The sequence below is a fragment of the Podarcis liolepis genome (genome assembly GCF_965112155.1).
Source record: "Podarcis liolepis genome assembly, chromosome: 15".
Lineage (NCBI taxonomy): Eukaryota > Metazoa > Chordata > Lepidosauria > Squamata > Lacertidae > Podarcis > Podarcis liolepis.
Genome location: NC_139566.1, coordinates 25,797,528 through 25,818,689, shown reverse-complemented (window position 1 = coordinate 25,818,689; position 21,162 = coordinate 25,797,528). Strand labels below are relative to the sequence as shown.

Below are 21,162 nucleotides of genomic sequence, written 5' to 3'. Positions count from 1 at the left end.
CTCCTCCTCGCCCAGGTAGAGGGTGAGCAGCGCCACGTCCCGGCTGAGCCGCCGCTGCTCGGCCCGCAGGGCGGCATTCTCCTCCCGCAGCTGGGCGAGGGCAGCAGCCAGCGGGCGCACCGAGCCCAGGGCCACCTCCACGCGGTGCTCGACGGCCTGGCGCCATGCCTGCAACTCCTGGCGGACCTCCTGCAGGGCCTGCCGCAGGGGAGCCTCCTCGAACGGGGGCGGCTCAGGGCTGGGGGTGGGCACCCCGGGCATGGCGCAGAGGGGCAGCGCCAGGAGAGAAAGTGCAAAGGAGCCCCGAATGGCGGGACCACGGCTCTCTGGTGACCGGCGGGGCTGAGCGGGGTCTTTTGTGTGGCCGGGGCAGCTATTCTTGTCCCGCAGAGGGACGCTTCCCGGTGACAGACAAAGACAGGATGATGGAGTTGGGCCAGGTGGCCGGGCTGTGTGGGTGGGGGGCAGGCTGGACCCAGTGCAGGGAGAGGCAGGGGCTGCCTTGTGATGGCAGGGGAAGGGTGCCCCCTGGGGGCTGCAGAGGCTGGTGCCGTTAGAAGGGCCATCCTCTGGGCAATTCAGAGCAGATGAACAAGAAGAAGAAGAAGAAGAGGAGGAGGAGGAGGAGGAGTCTGGATTTGATATCCGGCTTTATCACTACCCGAAGGAGTCTCAAAGCGGCTAACATTCTCCTTTCCCTTCCTCCCCCACAACAAACACTCTGTGAGGTTAGTAAGGCTGAGAGACTTCAGAGAAGTGTGACTGGCCCAAGGTCACCCAGCAGCTGCATGTGGAGGAGTGGAGATGCGAACCCGGTTCCCCAGATTACGAGACTACCGCTCTTAACCACTACACCACACTGGTGAAGGAGGGAAGAGTGCGACTGCTGCAAACAGGGATCGGCAGCTTGCTTTGAAAGAAAAAGATGGAAGGAAAAGGAAACGCCAACCAAGGAAGAGTAGATAGTGAAAATTACGGACTACAGTGGTACCTCAGGTTACATACGCTTCAGGTTACAGACTCCGCTAACCCAGAAATAGTGCTTCAGGGTAAGAACTTTGCTTCAGGATAAGAACAGAAATCGGGCTCTGGCGGCGCGGCAGCAGCAGGAGGCCCCATTAGCTAAAGTGGTGCTTCAGGTTAAGAACAGTTTCAGGTTAAGAACGGACCTCCGGAACGAATTAAGTACATAACCCGAGGTACCACTGTGTGTCAAAATGGCAAAAATGACTAGGAAGATGATAGTAAATTTTAAAAAGAATGGTATAAATTTATAGAGTACATTAAAGAACAATGTAAAGATTTGAAAATGTTAGAAGGATTGATATAGCGCTTGTAAATTTATAACAGGTAAAGCATTTAACTAAAGTTGGATAAATGTAATTAGATGTGGTTAAAATAAAATAAAAACGTATCTGTGGAAAACCAGAAGGGGGAGGAATGGAGTTCAGGGGTTCAAGGAATCCCGCAAGTGTACAAATACTGCTGAAATTAAGTTTGAAGGATGTTAATGATGAAAAGCTGAAAATATTTTTTTTTTAAAAAAAAAGAATGAAAAAGAGGAAGAATCTCAGGACATCCAAGTTAGCACCTGAGAGCCAAAATCCCAGCCCAAACAGTCGAAATGGGGTTCTTGTTATTGTTAATTGAATTTATATAGCGCCCTATACCCGGGAGTCTCAGGGCGGTTCACAGAATAAAATCAAGATATAAAACCACAAAATACCTAATAAAAATAAAAACGACAAGCCTACAGCCCCCCCCCCGGCAAAAAACCACACACATATTAAACGGGCATTGTATGTAAATTGGATTAACCAAAGGCCTGGTTAAAAAGGAATGTTTTTGCCTGGCACCTAAAGGTGTATAATGAAGACGCCAGGCAAACTTCCCTGGGGAGCACATAATGGTCATGTATGGAGCTGCAGGGCAGCCCTGGGTTCACAGGTGTGTGGGTATGAGAACTACTGGAAAAAACCATTCAGGGATAAAGGAGACCATCTCTCCTATCACAGAGGCAGGAAACAAGGCATACCAACAACAGATAAGGCGATCAACTTGTGTCTGAACTGAAACGCATCACTACAAATCGCAGGCGAGGAATCATATCGTCAAATGGTTTTACACGGGGGGACCCCTGCAGTGAGAAAGCTAGTACATGGAAAAGAGGAACCTTTCTTCCTGAGGAGCTAGCTTTCCCTGTGCATGGATTTTTAAAAAAAAAATGTTATGGGGGAGCATTTAAGCACTCAATCCCCTACCTGGGGTCTGAAGCAGCACAGACTGGCACGGCCTCCCTCTGCTGTGGCTGCGAAGCAAGGACAAAATCCCAACCCACCACCTACTCCTGGCTGCTGGACCACCTTGCTGTTTGTCCCGGTCGTCAGACACGCTGCAAGGCAGCAGAGGCGAGGAGTGGGGGAACACACACACACACACACACATGACACAGAGTTCCGACACAGCTGCCGCTGCTCAGATGGCCTGGCCAAGGTACAGGGATATTGCTCCAACCTGAAGATGGGGGCTGCAGGACAGGAATGCGGGGAGAGGGACGGAAGAAGGAGGCCAGCTCTGCTCACCTGAGCAACTATTTCCAGGCCCAGCTCCAGCCTCCTGCACAGCTTCCTGAATAATGCACATGGCTGATGAAAAGAGCGAGTGATCGGATTCCCGGCCCTCTGTTGTTGTTCTGTCCCGCTCAGAGCATCCCCTGCCCTACAAACTGCCTGAGCTCCTGCTCATAACTGCAATCTCGCTCTTCACTTCCACCCTCCTGGCCGGCTGCCACACACACACACACACACCCGTCCGTCCCGGGACCAGGATCCTTCCCACGCCCTCACCTGCAGGGGACGGTCACCCAGAGGCCCACCCAGAGCGAGTTGGCACAACCCTGTCGCCTGTCGGCACAGCTCCTCGCGGCAGCCCACCCGGATTCCGGAGCCGCAGGTCGGCTAATGCCTTAACGAGAGGCGACAGGCCGGCAGGGACAAGCGGGACGAGGCATTAGGCTAATTAGCCCGGGCAGGAGAGCTGCCGGCTTGCTCCACAACCAGGCTGTGAGAGGCAGCCAGGGCATGGCTGGGAGCGCTGGCAGAGTGGGGGGGGGGTGTTGCAGAGCTGGTTCAGAAAAGGGCACCCCAAATGGTTCACGTCCCCCATGAGGGAAAGTGGCATCACCTGGAGTTTTTTTAAAGTTTAGAGCAGGGTCTTTAAGCTGTCTTCGGACTACAACTCCCATCATCCCTACCTAGCAGGACCAGTGGTCAGGGATGATGGGAGTTGTAGTCCCAAAACAGCTGGAGGCCCAAGTCTGGGAAACCCTGGTTTAGAAGGAAGGCGAGTAAGATTGAGGTGTAAAAAAAATTATGCCTGGCAAAGAGAATGTGGATAGAGAAAAGTTTGGTCTCTCTCATAACACTAGAACTCAGGGACATCCAATGAATTTTGAAGAGGGGAAAAGACCCTCTTAATGCAGTGCATAGTTAGACTGTGGAACTCCCTGCCACAGGAGCTGGTGACAGCTTTAAAAGAAGATTGGGCAAATTCACAGAGGAGAGGGCTATCCATGGCTACTATAGCCATAGGGACTACGCTCTGGTTCCACCATTGGAGGCAGCAAGGCTTCCGAATCCCAAATCTTGTGCTGGGGTCCTGCTTGCTGGTTACCCACTGGAGGGCCCTTGTAAGAACAGGATGCTGGGCATTAGACAGTCACTGCCTCTCCTGCGCAAAGCCCAAGTTGTGCCCTTCGCTCTGCCTCTCACAGCTGCAGAACTGACGCAGCCCTCCGCCCTCCCTGAGGCTCCACGGCTTTGTGGAGGGCCAAGGGGACTTTTTAAGTTTCCCCCACCTGCAGAAATAGGCATGATCAGAGGAAGGAAGGAAGGAAGGAAGGAAGGAAGGGAAAGCAGAAGAAGGGCAGGGAGCGGGAAGACTCACCTTATTAAGGCTGGAGCTGCTGCCGCCATAGCTGGAGCTGTCGACGCTGCTGCTGGTGGTGGTGATTCGAATGGGAGTGCTTCTCAACCCCAGGGTGAGTTCTGTGGCATGGGGAGAAGGCACAGGTGTGAGCACCAGCGGCCAGGGGTCGGGGCAAGAGGAGGGCTCCAAACTGGGGCTTTGGGATTTTGCCAGCTTTTAAGCCCGCAAGTTGCCAGTCCGCATGAAATGCACAAGTTACTAGTCCACATTAAGTTCTTGGTTCCCTTTGTAGGTAAGGAACCACAAAGGACACAAGCCGGGGAGGGCCTGTTTTTTCGCCAGCGTAGACTTGGCGCATTGCCACCCGCCCTTCTCCCCAAGCCCTGGAGATTTGGTGGGCTACAAACCAGATGCTTTTTTAAAAGCGGCTGGCGCTCTCCTAATAGAAAACAGAAAGCGGCAAGCTGCAGTCAGGTAATGTAGCGGAGATCGTGGAATATATCCAAGTTTCTGACACTGTGCGCCAGCCTTCGTAACGCTCCGGGAATGAGCCTGTTCTAGATGGGGAAGGGAGTGGATCGCATGGCAAATCGACTTCCAAGCTGCTCCCAAGCGACCCACCAAGTGCCCAGAGTTGCTTTCTCTAATCTGCTGCCTTTCCAGGTGTTTTGAACTACAGTTCCCATCAGCTTTTTAATCAGCACAGCCGTAAGGCTGACGGAAGGTGCCTTCCAGAACCTCTGGAGGGCGGCAGGTTGGCAGACGTTGTCGTAGAGAACTGGGTCAAATCAAAAATTAGGATGATTACTTTACAAAGTATCTGAAGACGCAACAGCGAACTGGACTCCTTAGCAGGTTTTGAATAAACATTCACAAACCTTTTATTGATAATAATCAGCTAAATAGTTTGAGGATCTATACAACTTTGTAACATGCAGAAAACAGCATTTGTAGAGAAACCAAAGACCAAAGAAGTAAGGTGGGGGGTGGGGGGTGGGGGAGGGGGGAGGGAGGAAAAATGGGGGGGGACAAGGATGATATGTTTTTGGATAATATGTCTTGTTATAATTTTGAATAAAAAATAAATTAAAAAAATTAGGATGATTAAAGGAAACAACACCACGATGCGGTGTTTCGAACCTTGAAATGGTTTTCACATATCACTGTTGCATTCGTCGCTTTGACATTTTAAAATGAAATTGCAGCATAAAAGGGTATGTGCATGTTTATGTTTATATCCTGCCTTTTTCTCCCCGCTCCTCATTTAATCCCCTCAGCAACCCTGTGAGGTGGGCTAGGCTGAGAAGGTGTGACGGACCAAAGGGGGCAACCTCAGTGAGCTTCATGGCCAAGAGGGGGATTCGAACCCTGTTCTCCCCTGTCCTAAGTCCAACCACAGCATCACCAAGGGCTCAAAATAAAAAGTCAAGACTTCAAAGGCTTCATGGGGGGGGTAATCTGAATTTGCACCCAATCCCTGAGAAGATCAATCCGACACACTCTGGCCACAGCGACAGAAGTTTATCCCACCAGGACCAGGAAAGTTTCCAAGTGCGGAGACCACACACACAAACAGAGGAGCTGCTGCACCCGTGCCAACCTGTCACCGGCCTCTCTGTCTCTATCTCACTGGAAACATCATGCAAATACAGTGGTACCTCTGGTTACATACTTAATTCGTTCCGGAGGTCCGTTCTTAACCTGAAACTGTTCTTAACCTGAAGCACCACTTTAGCTAATAGGGCCTCCCGCTGCGTCGCCAGAGCACTATTTCTGTTCTCATCCTGAAGCAAAGTTCTTAACCCGAGATACTATTTCTGGGTTAGCGGAGTCTGTAACCTGAAGCGTATGTAACCTGAAGCGTATGTAACCCGAGGTACCACTGTATGGCAAAGTGTTCTGGCTCAGTGGTAGAGCAAGCCCTAAACGGCCTCGGTCCAGTACAGTGGTACCTCGGGTTACATACGCTTCAGGTTACACACTCCGCTAACCCAGAAATAGTGCTTCAGGTTAAGAACTTTGCTTCAGGATAAGAACAGAAATCGGGCTCCGGCGGCAACATGTGGCCCCATCAGCTAAAGTGGTGCTTCAGGTTAAGAACAGTTTCAGGTTAAGAACGGACCTCCAGAATGAATTAAGTACTTAACCCAAGGTACCACTATATATCTGAAGGAGCGTCTCCACCCCCATCGTTCTACCCAGACACTGAGGTCCAGTGCCGAGGGCCTTCTGAAGGTTCCCTAACTGCGAGAAGTGAGGCTACAGGGAACCAGGCAAAGGGCCTTCTCGGTGGTGGCGCCCGCCCTGTGGAACGCCCTCCCATCAGATGTCAAAGAGAACAACAACTACCAGACTTTTAGAAGACATCTGAAGGCAGCCCTGTTTAGGGAAGCTTTTAATGTTTAATAGGTTATTGTAGTTTAATATTCTGTTGGAAGCCGCCCAGAGTGGCTGGGGAAACCCAACCAGATGGGCGGGGTATGTATGTATGTATGTATGTATGTATGTATGTATGTATGTATGTATAAATAAAGAAATAATAATAATAATTGCAGGAGTTCCCAAGTTCAATCCCCGCCAGCATCTCCCGAGACGGCTGGCAATGATTCCTACTTGAAACCCTGAATAGTTGCTGCTGGACAGACCAGCGTCCTGATTCAATATTAGGCAGCGTCCTATTTAATTCAGCACTTTTTTAAAAAATGCAAACCAAAACCCTGGGGACTAAAATCTTAATTTATCCTCAAGAGAAGGGCTGTAAACTCAGCGGGGCAGATTATCTGCTTGCTTTGCATGCAAAAGGTCGCAGGTTCAATCTCCGGCAGCCCCTCCAGGCGGGGCTGGGAATGTCTCCTGCCTGAAAACCCCTGGAGAGCTGCTGCCGGTCAGTGCAAACAATGCTGAGCTGGATGGGCCAACAGCATAAGGCAGTTTGCTGAATTACCTATGCAACCCGCAGCTGCAAATTCCCACTGGCCAGAGAAGCCCTTGTCACCCAAATCTCTAGCCTTTTAAACCTTATGGATAACAGATATTTTCCCTTATGAAGGGGCAGCAGCAACCTGGGAGCAACCTGGGAGAGGAGAGTGCTTTAAGTCCCTGCCACAAAATGCAGTTTTGCAGAATAGAGGGTTGTAGCTTCATGCAAAAAGCTCTGGTGGAAGGTCATCGTTTCAGCCTCTCCAGGTTGGGCTGGGAAGGATTCCCTGCAGAGCTGTTGCTGCCAGTCAGTGAAGGCAACACTGACCTAGATGGATCAACATTCTGACTTGCGCTGCACGAAGTAACTCTGGAAGGGGGTTCCTGGTGCAAAGCAGCACTTGCAACTCTGCAGCGGGAGACAATCCTCTGCCGGCAAAGCAGAGGCTGCCATTTCCATGCAAGCTTGTGGCATTTTGTCCAAACTTCTCTGAAGATTTTCGACTCTCCCTGCAGAAGGTTTGCCAGACCAAACTACACACACACACCCAAGTCTGTCCTGCAATTTCATATTTTGGGGGCAAATCGGCTGGCATTTTGTGGGCAAAGGCTCTGAGCTTTAATGCGTGCAGAAAAGGGAGAAATTCAACAAGCAGGTAGTGCCACAGACAGGGAAAGATGCTTCTCTGGGCAGAACTTTAATCAGGGGAGAAATCCACAAGGTGCAAAACACACATTCTCTGCCCTGCCTGCTGTCCTGGAAATTCCACTCCTTTCAGCAAAATTCTCCTCGCTTGCCTTGAAGGTTCCTACAAGACCAGGTCCACTTCAAAAGTCACTTTATGGGATGTCTGGTGGCAATTGTGTCATCATGGAATAGTTAGAGTGTCCGACTAGAAACCGGGAGGGATTGAGGTTCGAATCTACACTCAACCAGGTGAAACTCACTGGGCAACTCTAGATCAGTCATGATCTCTCAGCCTGACCTACCTCACAGCGTTGTTGTGAGAACGGAGGAAGAACCACATGCGCTGCCTTGAGCTCTTTCCAGGAAAGAAACACAGTAAATAAACGATTCTGTCCAAAAGGAGCCAAATCGAAAAGAAGCAGAATCACAGAGTGGGGGGCAGGGACCCTCATGGGTTGTCTAGTCTGACCCACCGCAATGCAGGAATCACAGCGAACAAATTGCTGGGTGCTCTCCCTAAGGAACTTCCACAGAGCGGGCAAGAAGCGCCTCTAAGACACTTTTGCCCCCGTGCCAACTTCCGAGGGCGCCGGACGGTAATGCAAATGCACAGCCCGCGGTGCCACTCACCTGCCCGCTGGTTCCCTGGGGTCCCCACGATTTGGCTCCTGAGGGGCTGGCTGCGGCCATCCTTGATCTCAATGGTGAAGAGGGTCTTCATCTCGTCGCTGGGCTCGGGAGCGCCGAGGTTGCGCGCTCGGGCTGGCAGAGGGCTGCTGGAGGAGGAAGAGCTCAACGGGGGGACATGGGGCTCCTTTGAGCCGGAGGAGCTCCCCGGAGTGTTTTCAGCAGAGGGGCGGGCAGGTGCCCACTTGCTCCCCTGCCATTGGCCGGCCTGGCTCCGCCCCCGAGGGCCGGCCGCCTCTTTAGGGCCAGCCGGACTCTCGGCGGGAGGCCTCACTGTCCCGGTCTTTGCCTGGATGGCGGAGGGCTTGGCCGGCTGCTGCTGCTCCTCTGCACCCCGCTGCCTGCTGGCATCCTGGAGGGCACGGCCGGCAGTGCCACTGCTGCCACCCCGTGCCCCGGCAGGTAAGTCTCCTGCACGCGGGGGGTTCAGGAGCTGCTGCTGCTGCTGCAGGATCCGGGCGCCTTTGCCCGCACTCTCCACCTTCCGGGGTGGGGCCGCAGAGCCGGCCGGCTTGGGGGGCTCCGAGCTGAACTTTCGTGCGCGGTCCAACACAGAGCCGGATCGCTGGAAGGGCTGATCCCGGCGGGAATCTGCAAGACAGAGAGAGGGAAAGGGGCGTGCTTGTCGGCTTGGGAACAGAGGAGAGTTTATGCATCACCCAGCTGGGAATCTGGCCAAGAAGGCTTCTGAGCTCCTCCCAGAGTTTATACGCATTTAAAACAATAACAGAAGGAGCATCGCCAGCACAGGCAGTGTGAGCGACTCCCAGAGTCCTTCCCTGTCCCAAGAAGGAAGATCAAAGTTAGGAAGCTCCAAATCTCCAGCTTGTCAAAGAAACATAGAATCGTAGATTTGGAAGGGAACCTAAAGGTAAAGGTAAAGGGATCCCTGGACATTAGGTCCAGTCATGGCCAACTCTGGGGTTGCGGCGCTCATCTCACTTTATTGGCCGAGGGAGCCGGCGTTTGTCCGCAGACAGCTTCCGGGTCATGTGGCCAGCATGACTAAGCCGCTTCTGGCGAACCAGAGCAGCACACGGAAACGCCGTTTACCTTCCCACCAGAGCGGTACCTATTTATCTACTTGCACTTTGACATGCTTTCGAACTGCTAGGTGGACAGGAGCAGGGACCGAGCAACGGGAGCTCACCCCATTGCGGGGATTTGAACCACCGACCTTCTGATCAGCGAGTCCTAGGCTCTGTGCTTTAACCCATAGCACCACCCACGTCCCAATAGGGAAGGGACCCTAAGGATCATTTGATCCAGTGTTTCCCAAACTTGGTTCTCCAGCCGTTTTCAGACCACAGTTCCCATCAGCCCTGACCACTAGTCCTGCTAGCTAGGGATAATTGGAATAGCTGTTTACTTGGCTGTTTTCGTATGTTGTGAAGGCTGAAATTTCAATTCAGTGGAGCAGGGTCAAGATATTAACTGATATGCATGAAATTTCAGATACAGCTATATAATCCCTAGTGTAGTAAGATAAGACATTTGGAGAAGGCATGGGGGGGGGAGTTTTTTTATGAACCACCCTATTGATCAGCCAAAGGCCTGTTGAAAGAGGAACATTTTTGCCTTAAGGGTTATAATGAAGGCACCAGGCAAACTTCCCTGGGGAAAGCATTCCACAGACGGGGAGCCACTGCAGAGAAGGCCCTGCTCTTGTGTTGCCATCCTCTGGACCTCTCGAGGAGGCACATGAGCAAGGGCCTCAGAATATGTTTTCAGGGTCCGGGTAGGTTCATATGGAAAGAGGCGTTCCTTGAGGTATTGCGTTACTGAGCCGTTTAAGGCTTTATAGGTCAAAACCAGCACTCTGAGTTGGAGCTGGAAACTACCGTAATTGGTTCAGATGCTGGTGGGTGTCAGTTGCCAAAATAAAACTTACTCTGAGCTCCTCTGGGGGCCAAGCATCATCTCTCTCACACCACTAAATGCAGAACCCCTCCTCACACCACCCCCAGCAAATAAACGCTGCCCCCCCCCATTTAGCCACATGACCGAGCTGAGAAAATCCAAAGACTCACTCATGCAGCCTTCCCCAACCTGATGCCCTCCAGATGTTTCAGACTACAACTTGGCTGTGCTGGCTAAGGCTGAGAGATGTTGTAATCTATTCGCACTCTTTGGAACTCCCTGCCAATTGATATTAGACAGTGTCTTCACTGCACTCTTTGTGGTGTCTGCTACAAAAAAATTGGTTTAGGCAAACCCTACTCAGACATATAAAAGGCTGACAGGTGTTTTGATTGGAGGGGGGAGTTTATCAGTGATGTTAATTATTTTTCGGAAGGTTTTAAATAGTTGTTTTTATTTTATTTTTTTACTGATGATTCCATTGTTTAATTTTTTTTAATGAGGGTTTTTCTTTCTATTTTCTACAATCCAGCAGTATACACAATTAACTAAAATAAGCACTATGTACTATTAAGATGACTATGTACTATTAATGACCTGCTGTCATTTTTTGTATTGTTGTTAACGTTTTGTAAAGCTATAACGTTTTGTAAAGCTATTTTTATTCCATTTTCTAACATTTACTTAAGCAAAAAATGTATATGCTGCTTGATTGTTGGAAAACCTCTTGGTAGTTTGCAAATATATAAAAGAAAACTTTTTTTAAAAAAAAAGCTCAATTTAAAAACAGGTATAAAAAGGTAAAAGACCCCTGGCAGTTAAGTCCAGTTGTAGACAACTCTGGGGTTGCAGCGCTCATCTCGCTTTCAGGCCAAGGGAGCCGGTGTTTGTCCGCAGCTGGTTTTTCTGGGTCATGTGGCCAGCATGACTAAGCCGCTTCTGCTGCAACGGAACACCGAAACCAGAGCAGTGCACGGAAACGCCGTTTACCTTCCTGCCGGAGCGGTACCTATTTATCTACTTGCACTTGACGTGCTTTCGAACTGCTAGGTAGGCAGGACCTGGGACAGAGCAACGGAAGCTCACCCAGTGACGGGGATTCGAACCACCGACCTTTTGATTGGCAAGCCCAAGAGGAGGGTCAGCAAACTTTTTCAGTAGGGGGCCGGGTCCCAGACCTTGTGGGGGGCCGGACTAAATTGGGGGGGGGGAATGAATGAATTCCTATGCCCCACAAATAGCCCAGAGATGTGTTTTAAATAAATGGACACATTCTACTCATGTAAAAACACGCTGATTCCTGGACAGGCCACAGGCCAGATTTAGAAGGCGATTGGGCCGGATCCGGCCCCCGGGCCTTAGTTTGCCTACCCATGCCCAAGAGGCTCAGTGGTTTAGAACACAGCGCCATCCTAAAGAGGGATAAAACACATCTCAGTATCCTGAATGTCTGGGTAGTCTTGCTTAAACAAAAATGTTTCAAGCAGGCATCTAACTGAGTAGAGCAAAGGCACTTTCCTGATGTCCAGGCAGAGAGTCCCAAAATGTAGGTGCTATTATACTAAATGACCGATTTCTGCCGTGAGGTGCTTCTGCTTTGCATGCAGAGCGCCCCGGATTCAAATCCCCGCAATCTCTAAGTAGGGCTGGGAGAAACCTAAAACACTGGCGAGCTCCTGCTGCCGCCCAGTGTAAACGACATGGAGCTAGATGGAGCGATGAGGGGACTCAGTATAAAGGCAGCTTCCTATGTTCCTGTTTAAAAAGGGCCACGGCTTAACGGTAAGAGCAGCTGCCTGGCATGCAGAAGGCCACAGGTTCGATCCCCAACAGCACCTCCAGGTAGGGCAGAAAACGTCCCCTGCTTGAAACCCTGGAGAGCTGCTGCCAGTCAGTGTCGACACTACTGAGGTAGATGGACCAACGGTCTGAATCAGTATAAAGAAGCTTCGTATATTCCTATGTCTAATGTTGGGCCTGGATAGCTTAGTTGGTAGCACCAAGGATGCAGGTTCAATCCCCGTATGAGACTGTTGCATATTCCTGCATTGCAGGGGATTGAACTAGACCAGTGGTTGCCAACCATTTTTTGGCCATGCCCCACCTAGGTAAAGGTAAAGGGACCCCTGACCATTAGGTCCAGTCGTGGCCGACTCTGGGGTTGCGGTGCTCATCTCACTTTATTGGCCGAGGGAGCTGGCCTACAGCTTCCAGGTCATGTGGCCAGCATGACTAAGCCGCTTCTGGCGAACCAGAGCAGCGCACGGAAACGCCGTTTACCTTCCCACTGGAGCGGTGCCTATTTATCTACTTGCACTTTGACATGCTTTCAAACTGCTAGGTTGGCAGGAGCAGGGACCAAGCAACGGGAGCTCACCCCATTGCAGGGATTCGAACCACCAACCTTCTGATCGGCAAGTCCTAGGCTCTGTGGTTTAACCCACAGTGCCACCCGCATCCCATGCCCCACCTAAGCATCTCTAAAATCCTGACACCCCCCCCACTGGTGACATATAATTCTTTTCTTATTCACATGGAGGAAGCCTAAAAGACCATTAACTTGGTCTAAACAAGCTTCCAAATTGCCCCCCCCCCTTAAACATGTGCCCCACGTCGGGAACCACCCTGAGATGATTCTCAGGGTCCCTTCCCACTTTACATTTCTATGATTCTAAGGCAGCTTCCTTTGGAAGGCATAATAAAAATAAAAATCATGTCAAACACCTGGGAGGGGGCTGAAACCAAACCCACACAATGCCATCTCTGGCACCAAGGTTCCCCTGTCCTGTTAGATAAGTAGCAACTATGCCACAGAGAAATAGAGAGAGAGAATGAACTTCCCCCACTGCCAAGAAGCAATCCGTTGCTAGGCCAGATGGTTGTTACCTGTGCTGGTTGCCTGGCGTGGCGTCGGTTGTGTGGTTTCACCGCAGCGGGCATCTGGAGGGGCAGGGGTCTGGGGGGCGGCACTGGATGGAGCTGCTGAGGAAACTGTCAAGGGGGGGGGATGAAGCTATGTTAAACGAAAGGTTCTGAAGCTTCTCAAGGGCTTAAACCAGTGGTTCCCAGCCTTTTTTTTTGGCCATGCCCCACCTAAGCACCCCTAAAATCCTGATACCCCTACCCCACCCCGTGACATATAAATTCTTATTATTCAAAAAGTGAACTCCTATTCACATGGAGGAAGCCTAAAAGGCCATTCAGTGTTAATAGCTCATTCTCGAATTGCCCCCCTTAAAAATCAAACTCCCCCCTCCGTGGGGTGTGCGCCCAACGCTGGGAACCACGGGGTTAGACAAAGGGGTTCTCCAGCAGGGAAGGAGCATAGCTTGGTGGCAGAGCACCTGCTTGGATTGCAGAAGGCCCCAGGTGAAACCCCAATGGCCCCTCCAGGCATCTCCTTTGGAGAGCTGCTGCCAGTCAGTGTCGACAACACCAAGCTGAATTTTCCCAGCCCTGCCCAGAGGACTGAACCTGAGACCTACTTATGCACAAAGCAGGCGCCATCTGTCACTGAGTTTGTGGCACCTTCCACTTAAAAAAGAGCTAAGATTCTAGTCCTCACTGTTCTGGATAAAAGGCCAGATTGAAGTGGAATGTAGTAGTAGTAATAATAATAATAATAATAATAATAATAATAATTTATTTATTTATATCCCGTCCTCCCCAGCCGAAGCCAGGCTCAGAGCGGCTAACAACAATAAAAGTAACACAGTTTACATAAAATCACTATCAATTAATCAAAATACATTCTAAAATCAATTCATTCTAAAATCAATGTAGGAAGCTGCCTTTGGTATAAGTCAGGCCATTGGGTCCACCTAGCTCAGTACTGTCCACTCGGACTGGCAGCAGCTCTCCAGGGATTCAGGCAGGGGTCTTTTCTCAGCAGAGGATTGAACTCAGGACCTTGCGCAGGCAAGGCTGATGTCGTGTCACTCAGTTACAGCCATAATAATAGCTGCGAAGGGAGGTGATGGTGCCTGGCCTTAATAGACAATAATGATGCAAAAAGCCTTCAAAAACATGGGATAGCAAGACAGCCTGTCCCAGTTCCCCACTTCTAAGAATTCTCGTTGCCAGGGGTTCCCATTCCATGTGTGTGTGTTTTTGTTGTGCAAGAAGAGCCACAACTTCTGCCCTGTGGCTGAACTTTGGGGCCAGAGGAAAGGACGACTCTTCATAATTATTCCTTTCCGACTGTTATTAAGCACTGGATTTACGATTCGCCCTCCCTCCCGAAAGATCCCAGGGTGATGAACTGCAGAAGAGCAACAAAAGACGTCAATGTGTTTTTTTATTTTTTTAAAAACCACCTCCCGTCGGTTTCCGCAGCCGGCCTCGCCAAACTCTTGGGAGTCTCTGCACCCTTCGGGAAAGTTAAGAAGGCGAGAGGGGCAACAAGGAACGTGACCGAAGATTGGAGATTCGGTTGAAGTGGAGGGAGAATGTGTTTGCAAAAGGGGGCCCTGGAGCCTCCTTGATCTGCCAGGGAACAAGGGGGGGGGGAGAGAGAGAGACTGGGACAGAGCAAAGCCCAAAGGAGAAAGGAAGACGGGGTGGGGGGGTGGGAGGGAGAAGGCAGCTGAGGATGGAGCGAGGAGCCGTTCCTGACCTTATTGGGAGAAGGAATGCAAAAGGTCCAGCTTGGCGGAGCAACAGATTCCCTTTCATGGCCCTTGGAGGAAGCCTTAGACGCTGCCTGGCAGAAGGGGGGAAAGCAGGGAGGGGATGCAAGGACAACCGCAGAGAGAGGCCCAGAACCCAAAACAGGGGGCACGTCTCCCAGGGCCAGGGCAGACCCCAGACTCGCTTTGCAGCAGATCCGGGTCGAGGGGCCTGAGCCCATCTTTGTGGAGCCTTACAGAGGATGGGACAGGGGTGGCCGGAGTTTTTCCAAAATTGCAGCTGGGGTGAAGAGAGGGCGAGGTCTAAGGCTTGGGCAAGGATGTTGCCGGGATTAAAGGCTAGATGAGGCATCTCCAGCCAGATGGACGGGGGGTATAAATAATAAATTATTAAATTATTATTATTATCTCTCCCAGGGCTTGCGCTCAGCTCTCGTAAGCAAGCGACACCGCGCCGTCAAGGCCAGCCTGCGGCCAGAGAGCTCTGGGATGCCTTAGAGGGCCTGCTACACACACACACACACACACACACACACACCATGATTCCAGACACGGGTAGGGTTTCTAGAAAGGAAGGTGTGGGCTGCCGGTTGGGGCTGGTGGGAGTACATGCACGATGAACACACAGCTCTCTTTCGGCAGAAGGGAAAGGACGCCACTCGGGGATGGAACACAGCTCAGCGGTAATGCATCCGTTTTGCATGCAAAAGGTTCCAGGTTCAATCCCCGATGACATCTCCGGGTACAGTTGTGAATTCCTGGAGAGCTGCTGCAGGTCAGTGGAGGCAGCACTGGCTTAGGTGGACCAATAGGTCACTGGCCAGGCATCTAATTTGCGTGCAAAAGGTGCCTGGCTCAATCCCCAGAGGCATCTACAGGTAGGGCAGGAAGAGGCCCTGGTCTGAAACTCCGGGAAGCTGCTGCCAGTCAGTGTTGACAGTACTGAGCTAGATGGACTTAACATAAAGCAGCTTCCTGTGATATGGGGGAAGGTCATAGGTCAGCAGTAGAGCATCTGCTTTGCATGCAGAATGTCGCAGGTGGAATTCCCAAGATCTCCAGGCATGGCTGGGAAACGCAGGTGGTTGGTGTAGATCAGGCATCCAGATGTTTTGGGACTACAACTCCCATCATCCCTGACCACTGGTCCTGTTAGCTAGGGATGATGGGAGTTGTAGTCCCAAAACATCTGGAGGGCCAAGTTTGGGGATGCCTGGTGTAGATAGAAAATACTGAGCCAGATTGACCAGGTTTCTGGCTCAAGTATGGCGAAGGGCCACCAGCTCAGCCGTAGTGCATCTGTTCTGCATGCAGAAGGTGCCGGGTTCACTGCCATGCAACATCTCCAGTTAGGACTGGAAAGGAAATATCCCTGTCCCAAAACCACCGGAGGGCTGCTGCCGGTCAGTGTAGACAACACTGAGCCAGATGAAGCAAGGGCTTTGGCTCCGTCGAAGGCACGTTTCGACATCCTCATGTTTAAGGGGCCTACAATTCCCCAGCCACACTGGCTGCAGCTAACCCACAGCATCTCAAAGGCAGCCCCCCTCTCAGTAGGCTCAGCACCCCCAGTGCAACCCAGCACCCGTCAGCCAATGTCCACCAGCCGGTTATGCTTGGCTCAAGACCTTACCACTTTCTCTGCTGTCCACGACATCTACTTCCTGCTCTGGGGCTTGAGGTGCATCCTGCGGGGGGAGGGGGGGAGAAAATAGGGTAAAAATCAAACCCATTGCCCAGCCACGCAGGCTGGCAGAACTCAAAAGAGCAGCCAGAATTCACCCCCCCAGATCTGTGTCTGCCCCTCTCTTCCTCACGGGCCAAATTTTGCCCGAGGCAGGTCCCACCCACCTGCTGACCACCCGATTTATTGCCTTTACAGTGGTACCTCGGTTTACGAACCCTATCCGTTCCAGAAGTCCGTTCTTAAACCAAAATCGTTCTTAAGCTGAGGTGCGCTTTCCCTAATGAGGCCTCCCACCACCGGTGCCCTTCCACCGTTCGGATTCCGCTCTTAAACCGAGGTAAAGTTCTCAAACCAGGACACTACTTCCGGTTTTGTGGAGTTTGTAAACCGAGGTACCAAACTGTTCGTAAACAGGGCTGTTCTTAAACCAAGGTACCGCTGTATAGGCTATCAGCTGAAGGCTGGCGCACATGGTTCTCCTCATTTAATCCCCACAGCAACCCTGGGAGGTAGGTTTAGGCTGAGAAAGCGCTGATAACATCAAAGTTGCAGGTTCAATCCCTGACACTTCCTATTCCTAAATTGGAGGCGATTGGACTACTTGATCCTCAGGTCCCTATGATTCTATATGGCCAAGTGGGGTTTTGAACCTTGATCTCCCAAGGTCTTAGTCCGATACTCTAACTCAGTGGTTCCCAAACCTTTTCAGGCCACCATACCCTTAGCTCCATAAACTCATCTCTGGTTCCCCCTACCCTGTAAAAAAAGCATTACAGTGGTACCTTGGTACTCGAACGGCTAGGCTCTCAAACAAATCAGCTCCCGAACGCCGCAAACCTGGAAGTAAGTGTTCCAGTTTGTGAACGTTTTTCGGAAGCCGAACGTCCGACGCAGTTTCTGCTTGAGTGCAGGAAGCTCCTGCAGCCAATCAGAAGCTGCGCCTTGGTTTTCGAATGGTTTCGGGAGTCAAACAGACTCCCGGAACGGATTAAGTTCGAGAACCAAGGTAACACTGTATTCAGAAAAGCAGTTTGCATGGCTCGTTAAGGAGGAGAATGGCCCAATGAAATTCAAAACAGTAATGATGAATTTCACATTTATTCAAACTCCAACCATTTAGCTGAATTAGTTCAACCAAATTGATGAACTTGATCTAGAGATAGCAGCCTTTCAAACTCTGATGGTCATTCACACACACACCCCCGCCCCGCTGCTGCCTCTTCATGCCTCTTACCGCCTCCCCAGGCAATCCCCCCACCCTACCACCCACTTTGGGAACCGCTGCTGTAACCACTACACCTCACTGTCTCTCTGTTGTAGTGACATCGGGTGACAAGCCTCTCTGACGATGACGGGCTCAAGGACCAGGATGGGTGGGCTGGGGTGGGGTTGCACTGAACACCTCTGCTAAAACAGAGGTCTTTCCCCTTCATTTTACGAAGGGGGTTCTCAGTGCGACCCCTCTCGGGATCCTGGAGCGAGGGCCATCCACTGCTAGCTGCTTCCTCTCTAGCAAAAAATAATAATAATGTCGGGAGTTACAGCAGTGTTTCCATTCTGCTGTAGTTCCTGTCCCACCAAAAACAACATTGTTTTCTTCTCTTGCTTTTTGCATGTGTTACCTCGGGTTAATTACTTCATTCGTTCCAGAGGTCCATTCTTAACCTGAAATTGTTCTTAACCTGAAGCACCACTTTAGCTAATGGGGCCTCCTGCTGCCGCTGCGCCGCCAGAGCCCGATTTCTGTTCTCACCCTGAAGCAAAGTTCTTAACCCGAGGTACTATTTCTGGGTTAGTGGAGTCTGTAACCTGAAGCGTATGTAACCCTGGTACCACTGTACTAGGCAGAAGGGCAAATGATGCCTTCCTCCCTCCCTCCCTACCAGCCACACAGCACCCCACATGTACCCTGAAAGTTCCTGCTTGCCTAAAATGTGTCCTCGGACCCTCAAAACGAAGGATGGAGAGCTGTATAGAAACTACCCTACTGTAGAATGTGCATTCGTTGCCCCGCCCACTTTGACCCCTGACCTCTCGCATCTCCACCATGCGGCCCCTGGAAAGGGAAGGTGGCCCTTGAGTCGCAAACCTTTCCCCACACTTGCACTATTCATCCCCTTCCAGTGAGGTTAGGGGGAATGGCGCACACGTACCCGTTCTCTCGGAGTCTCTTCACTCAGTAATTTCGGGGAAGCCTCCTCTTCCTGGGAGGAATCGCTCGCTGCGCTCGGAGCATCTGGCAGCCCTTGCAGAGGCTCGCTGGAAGCGGACGCTCCTTCGGGAGCTCTCAACCCCTCACGGTCTTCTGGAGCGGAAATGCGGCTGGTGCCCGTCTCCTCCTCGGAAGCGGGAGGCGATTCAGTCCTGGAGTCGCTGTCTCGGGAGCTGGCCTCGGCACTCGACTCTGGATCCGGCCCGCTCTCTGACAGCGAGGGTGGCTCGGCGGGTGCTTGCCCGGCGACAGGGTCCAGCAGCAGGAGAGTTCCCGCGGGGGTGGAGGAATCTGCCGGAAAGGATGGACAGGAAGGAAGGTCACGACCGGCGGAAGAGAGAAACCCCACCCCTTAGTTCCCCGACCCTTGATCGCAGAGGTAGACTCACCCGGCATGTCTGCTGGCTTCGCGTCCTGACGCTGCTGGCTTCGCAGCTCCCGGATCTGGGCCCTGATCAATTCCCGCTCCTGCACCTGAGGAGAGATGGGAGAGGGAGAGCGCGGTGTCAGCCGGCATCACTCTGCATACGACTCGGCGACCTCACCTGAGCACACCTGCAGCCGCAAACATCCACTCGCATACTGCCACACCCATTCGATCCAATGCCCGATTAGAAAAGTAGCTCCCAAAGGATGGGCTTTTCACCCTTACGGGCGTCTGTGCATGTGCAGAGTGGCAGCAGCGACCTGCATTTGCGACGGCAAGCCCAGAGGCGAGAGGGTTCTGAATCGGCACGGAATCAAGGATCCAGGTTTTTTTATTTCATTTTTTAAGCAAGGTCTTTATTCACCTGCGGAGAGGTATCCCCAAATCACCACACAACAGGTTAGGTGAAGCACCTCGGAGGAAGAATCTGAGAGGCAGACAAAGGTTTGGTGACAGCCAGCTGAGGGCAGCATCCAGCAGATGTGTAGACACACACACACACACACACACACACACACACACACACACTACCTTGTCACACCCATCCAAACGCTCTCCTCAGGTCCTGCTCTCCAAAACAAGACGAGGGTCCAAAACTATGGGAGCCGTTGAAATTAGGGAGCCGATCCCCCTACCACAACGAACAATTAGGCAGAGCGTGCATCTATGTGGGAGCGGTTACTAAGCAACCAGATGCAGCCCCCTCCTCAAAATAATCCATCCATCCAGGTTAACTCTGGGTTGCTAGGCAACCACAGTCCCCGGTCCCCTGACTCTTTTTCAAAGATGCTGAACAGAATGTGGGAATTTGGGGGGGGGGGGAGATGCGTGGAGGGAGGAGAAATTTGAGAGGGGGCTTTGCATGGGGGGAGGCAACAGGGGAGAGACCACCCGCACGACGGTTTGAAGGCAGCCTTCGCCAAGCATCCAGTGCCCTCCAGGTGTTCCCGGACTACAACTTCCATCGGCCACAGTCAGTGCAGCCATTTTTGGATTGCAGCTTTCAACTCGGCTGGGGGGGGGAGGGTGGGCTGGAGGGAGTTGACGTCCAAAACTACCATAGGGCCCCCCCACCCACGCCCCATGTCTTTTCCAAAAAGCAACCTGGCGGAGGAAGGCAGTGATCTGGATTGGGGCCGCAGCATGTGCCAGTTTAAATGTAGAACACAGCTCTCTTTTTAAAAATTCACCATGATTGAATAAGGATGCAATATCTCTCTCCCCCCCCCCTCTCTCTCTATATATACATATATGTATCTGCCCGTCTTCATGGATTGGAGTTCAAAGTGAGCAAAACCCCACAGAGGGAAGACAAGTGTTTCTGCGTCCATCTAGGTTGGGGGGGGTGAGTTGGAGGGGGGGGTGAGCATGGCAACTCCAGACACCCTTCGTCAGAAACAAGCTTCTAAGCAAGGACCTGGGCTAGACCGAAATCTTCCTCTCTTTTTTCCCTGGGAGAAAACTGCCATCTAGTGGACAACTCACACCACTGCTCGGGAAACCCAAATCTGCAACGCAAACCCTGCAGGGCGCGATGCTCGCGGGTGAGCCCAGAGTCCTGCCAAACTGAACAAGGACCGAAACAGCAGCAACCGACAGCCCTTCCAAGAGGAAGCCCTGCAAACCACACCCCTCGGCTCACCCCAGACCTCCTAGGAGGAGGGGAATCTGTGGCCCTCCAAGCTAAAACTCCCACTGTCCCTGACCCCATTAGCTGTGCAACAACACCAGGACAGCCACGGCTCAGGTGGCCTGGGGGCCTGCTTTGCAGGCAGTACGATACAGGTTCGGTCACCAATGGCATCTCTACGTAGGGCAGGCAGAAAATCCATGCTTGGAATCCCGGAGAGCCGCTGCTGCTGCCAGTCAGTGTAGGCAATATTGAGATGGATGGATCAGGGGGTCTGACTACATCTAAGGCAGCTTCCCAGCAGGGACATAGCTAGGGGGTAGTGAGGAAGGCTCCCACCAGGGGTGCAGGCGAGGGGGGCCCTGCAAAATCGGCTTTAAAATATGTCCATGAATATGTCTATAAATAAAAATATCGATTATTGCCTCATAAGAAAAAGTTTTAAATAGACGGTCTTTATATGATATGCAGGGGCCCTGTTTTCCCCTATTTTTTTC

At 51.7% G+C, this 21,162-nt stretch overlaps 1 protein-coding gene and 1 long non-coding RNA gene across 14 annotated transcripts in view; one reads left to right on the top strand and one right to left on the bottom strand.

Annotated features, from left to right (window-relative positions):
* The window catches only part of LOC310695039, a 167,858-nt gene that overhangs the window by 97,148 nt on the left and 49,548 nt on the right, over nucleotides 1-21,162 (top strand). The window lies entirely within an intron of this gene.
* SMTN (smoothelin) overlaps nucleotides 1-21,162 on the bottom strand; it is an 85,977-nt gene that overhangs the window by 32,978 nt on the left and 31,837 nt on the right. For 12 of the 13 annotated variants that reach the window (XM_083478519.1, XM_083478514.1, XM_083478524.1 and 9 more), the window contains 6 exons: nucleotides 18,998-19,082; nucleotides 18,550-18,899; nucleotides 16,343-16,397; nucleotides 12,968-13,072; nucleotides 8,165-8,812; nucleotides 3,946-4,046 (listed from right to left, as the gene is read on the bottom strand). In XM_083478519.1, the coding sequence (XP_083334645.1) occupies nucleotides 3,946-4,046; nucleotides 8,165-8,812; nucleotides 12,968-13,072; nucleotides 16,343-16,397; nucleotides 18,550-18,899; nucleotides 18,998-19,082 (1,344 nt within the window). Of the gene's footprint in view, nucleotides 1-3,945; nucleotides 4,047-8,164; nucleotides 8,813-12,967; nucleotides 13,073-16,342; nucleotides 16,398-18,549; nucleotides 18,900-18,997; nucleotides 19,083-19,566; nucleotides 19,805-21,162 lie in introns of those variants that run through there. The other variant, XM_083478516.1, reaches the window with a different exon arrangement.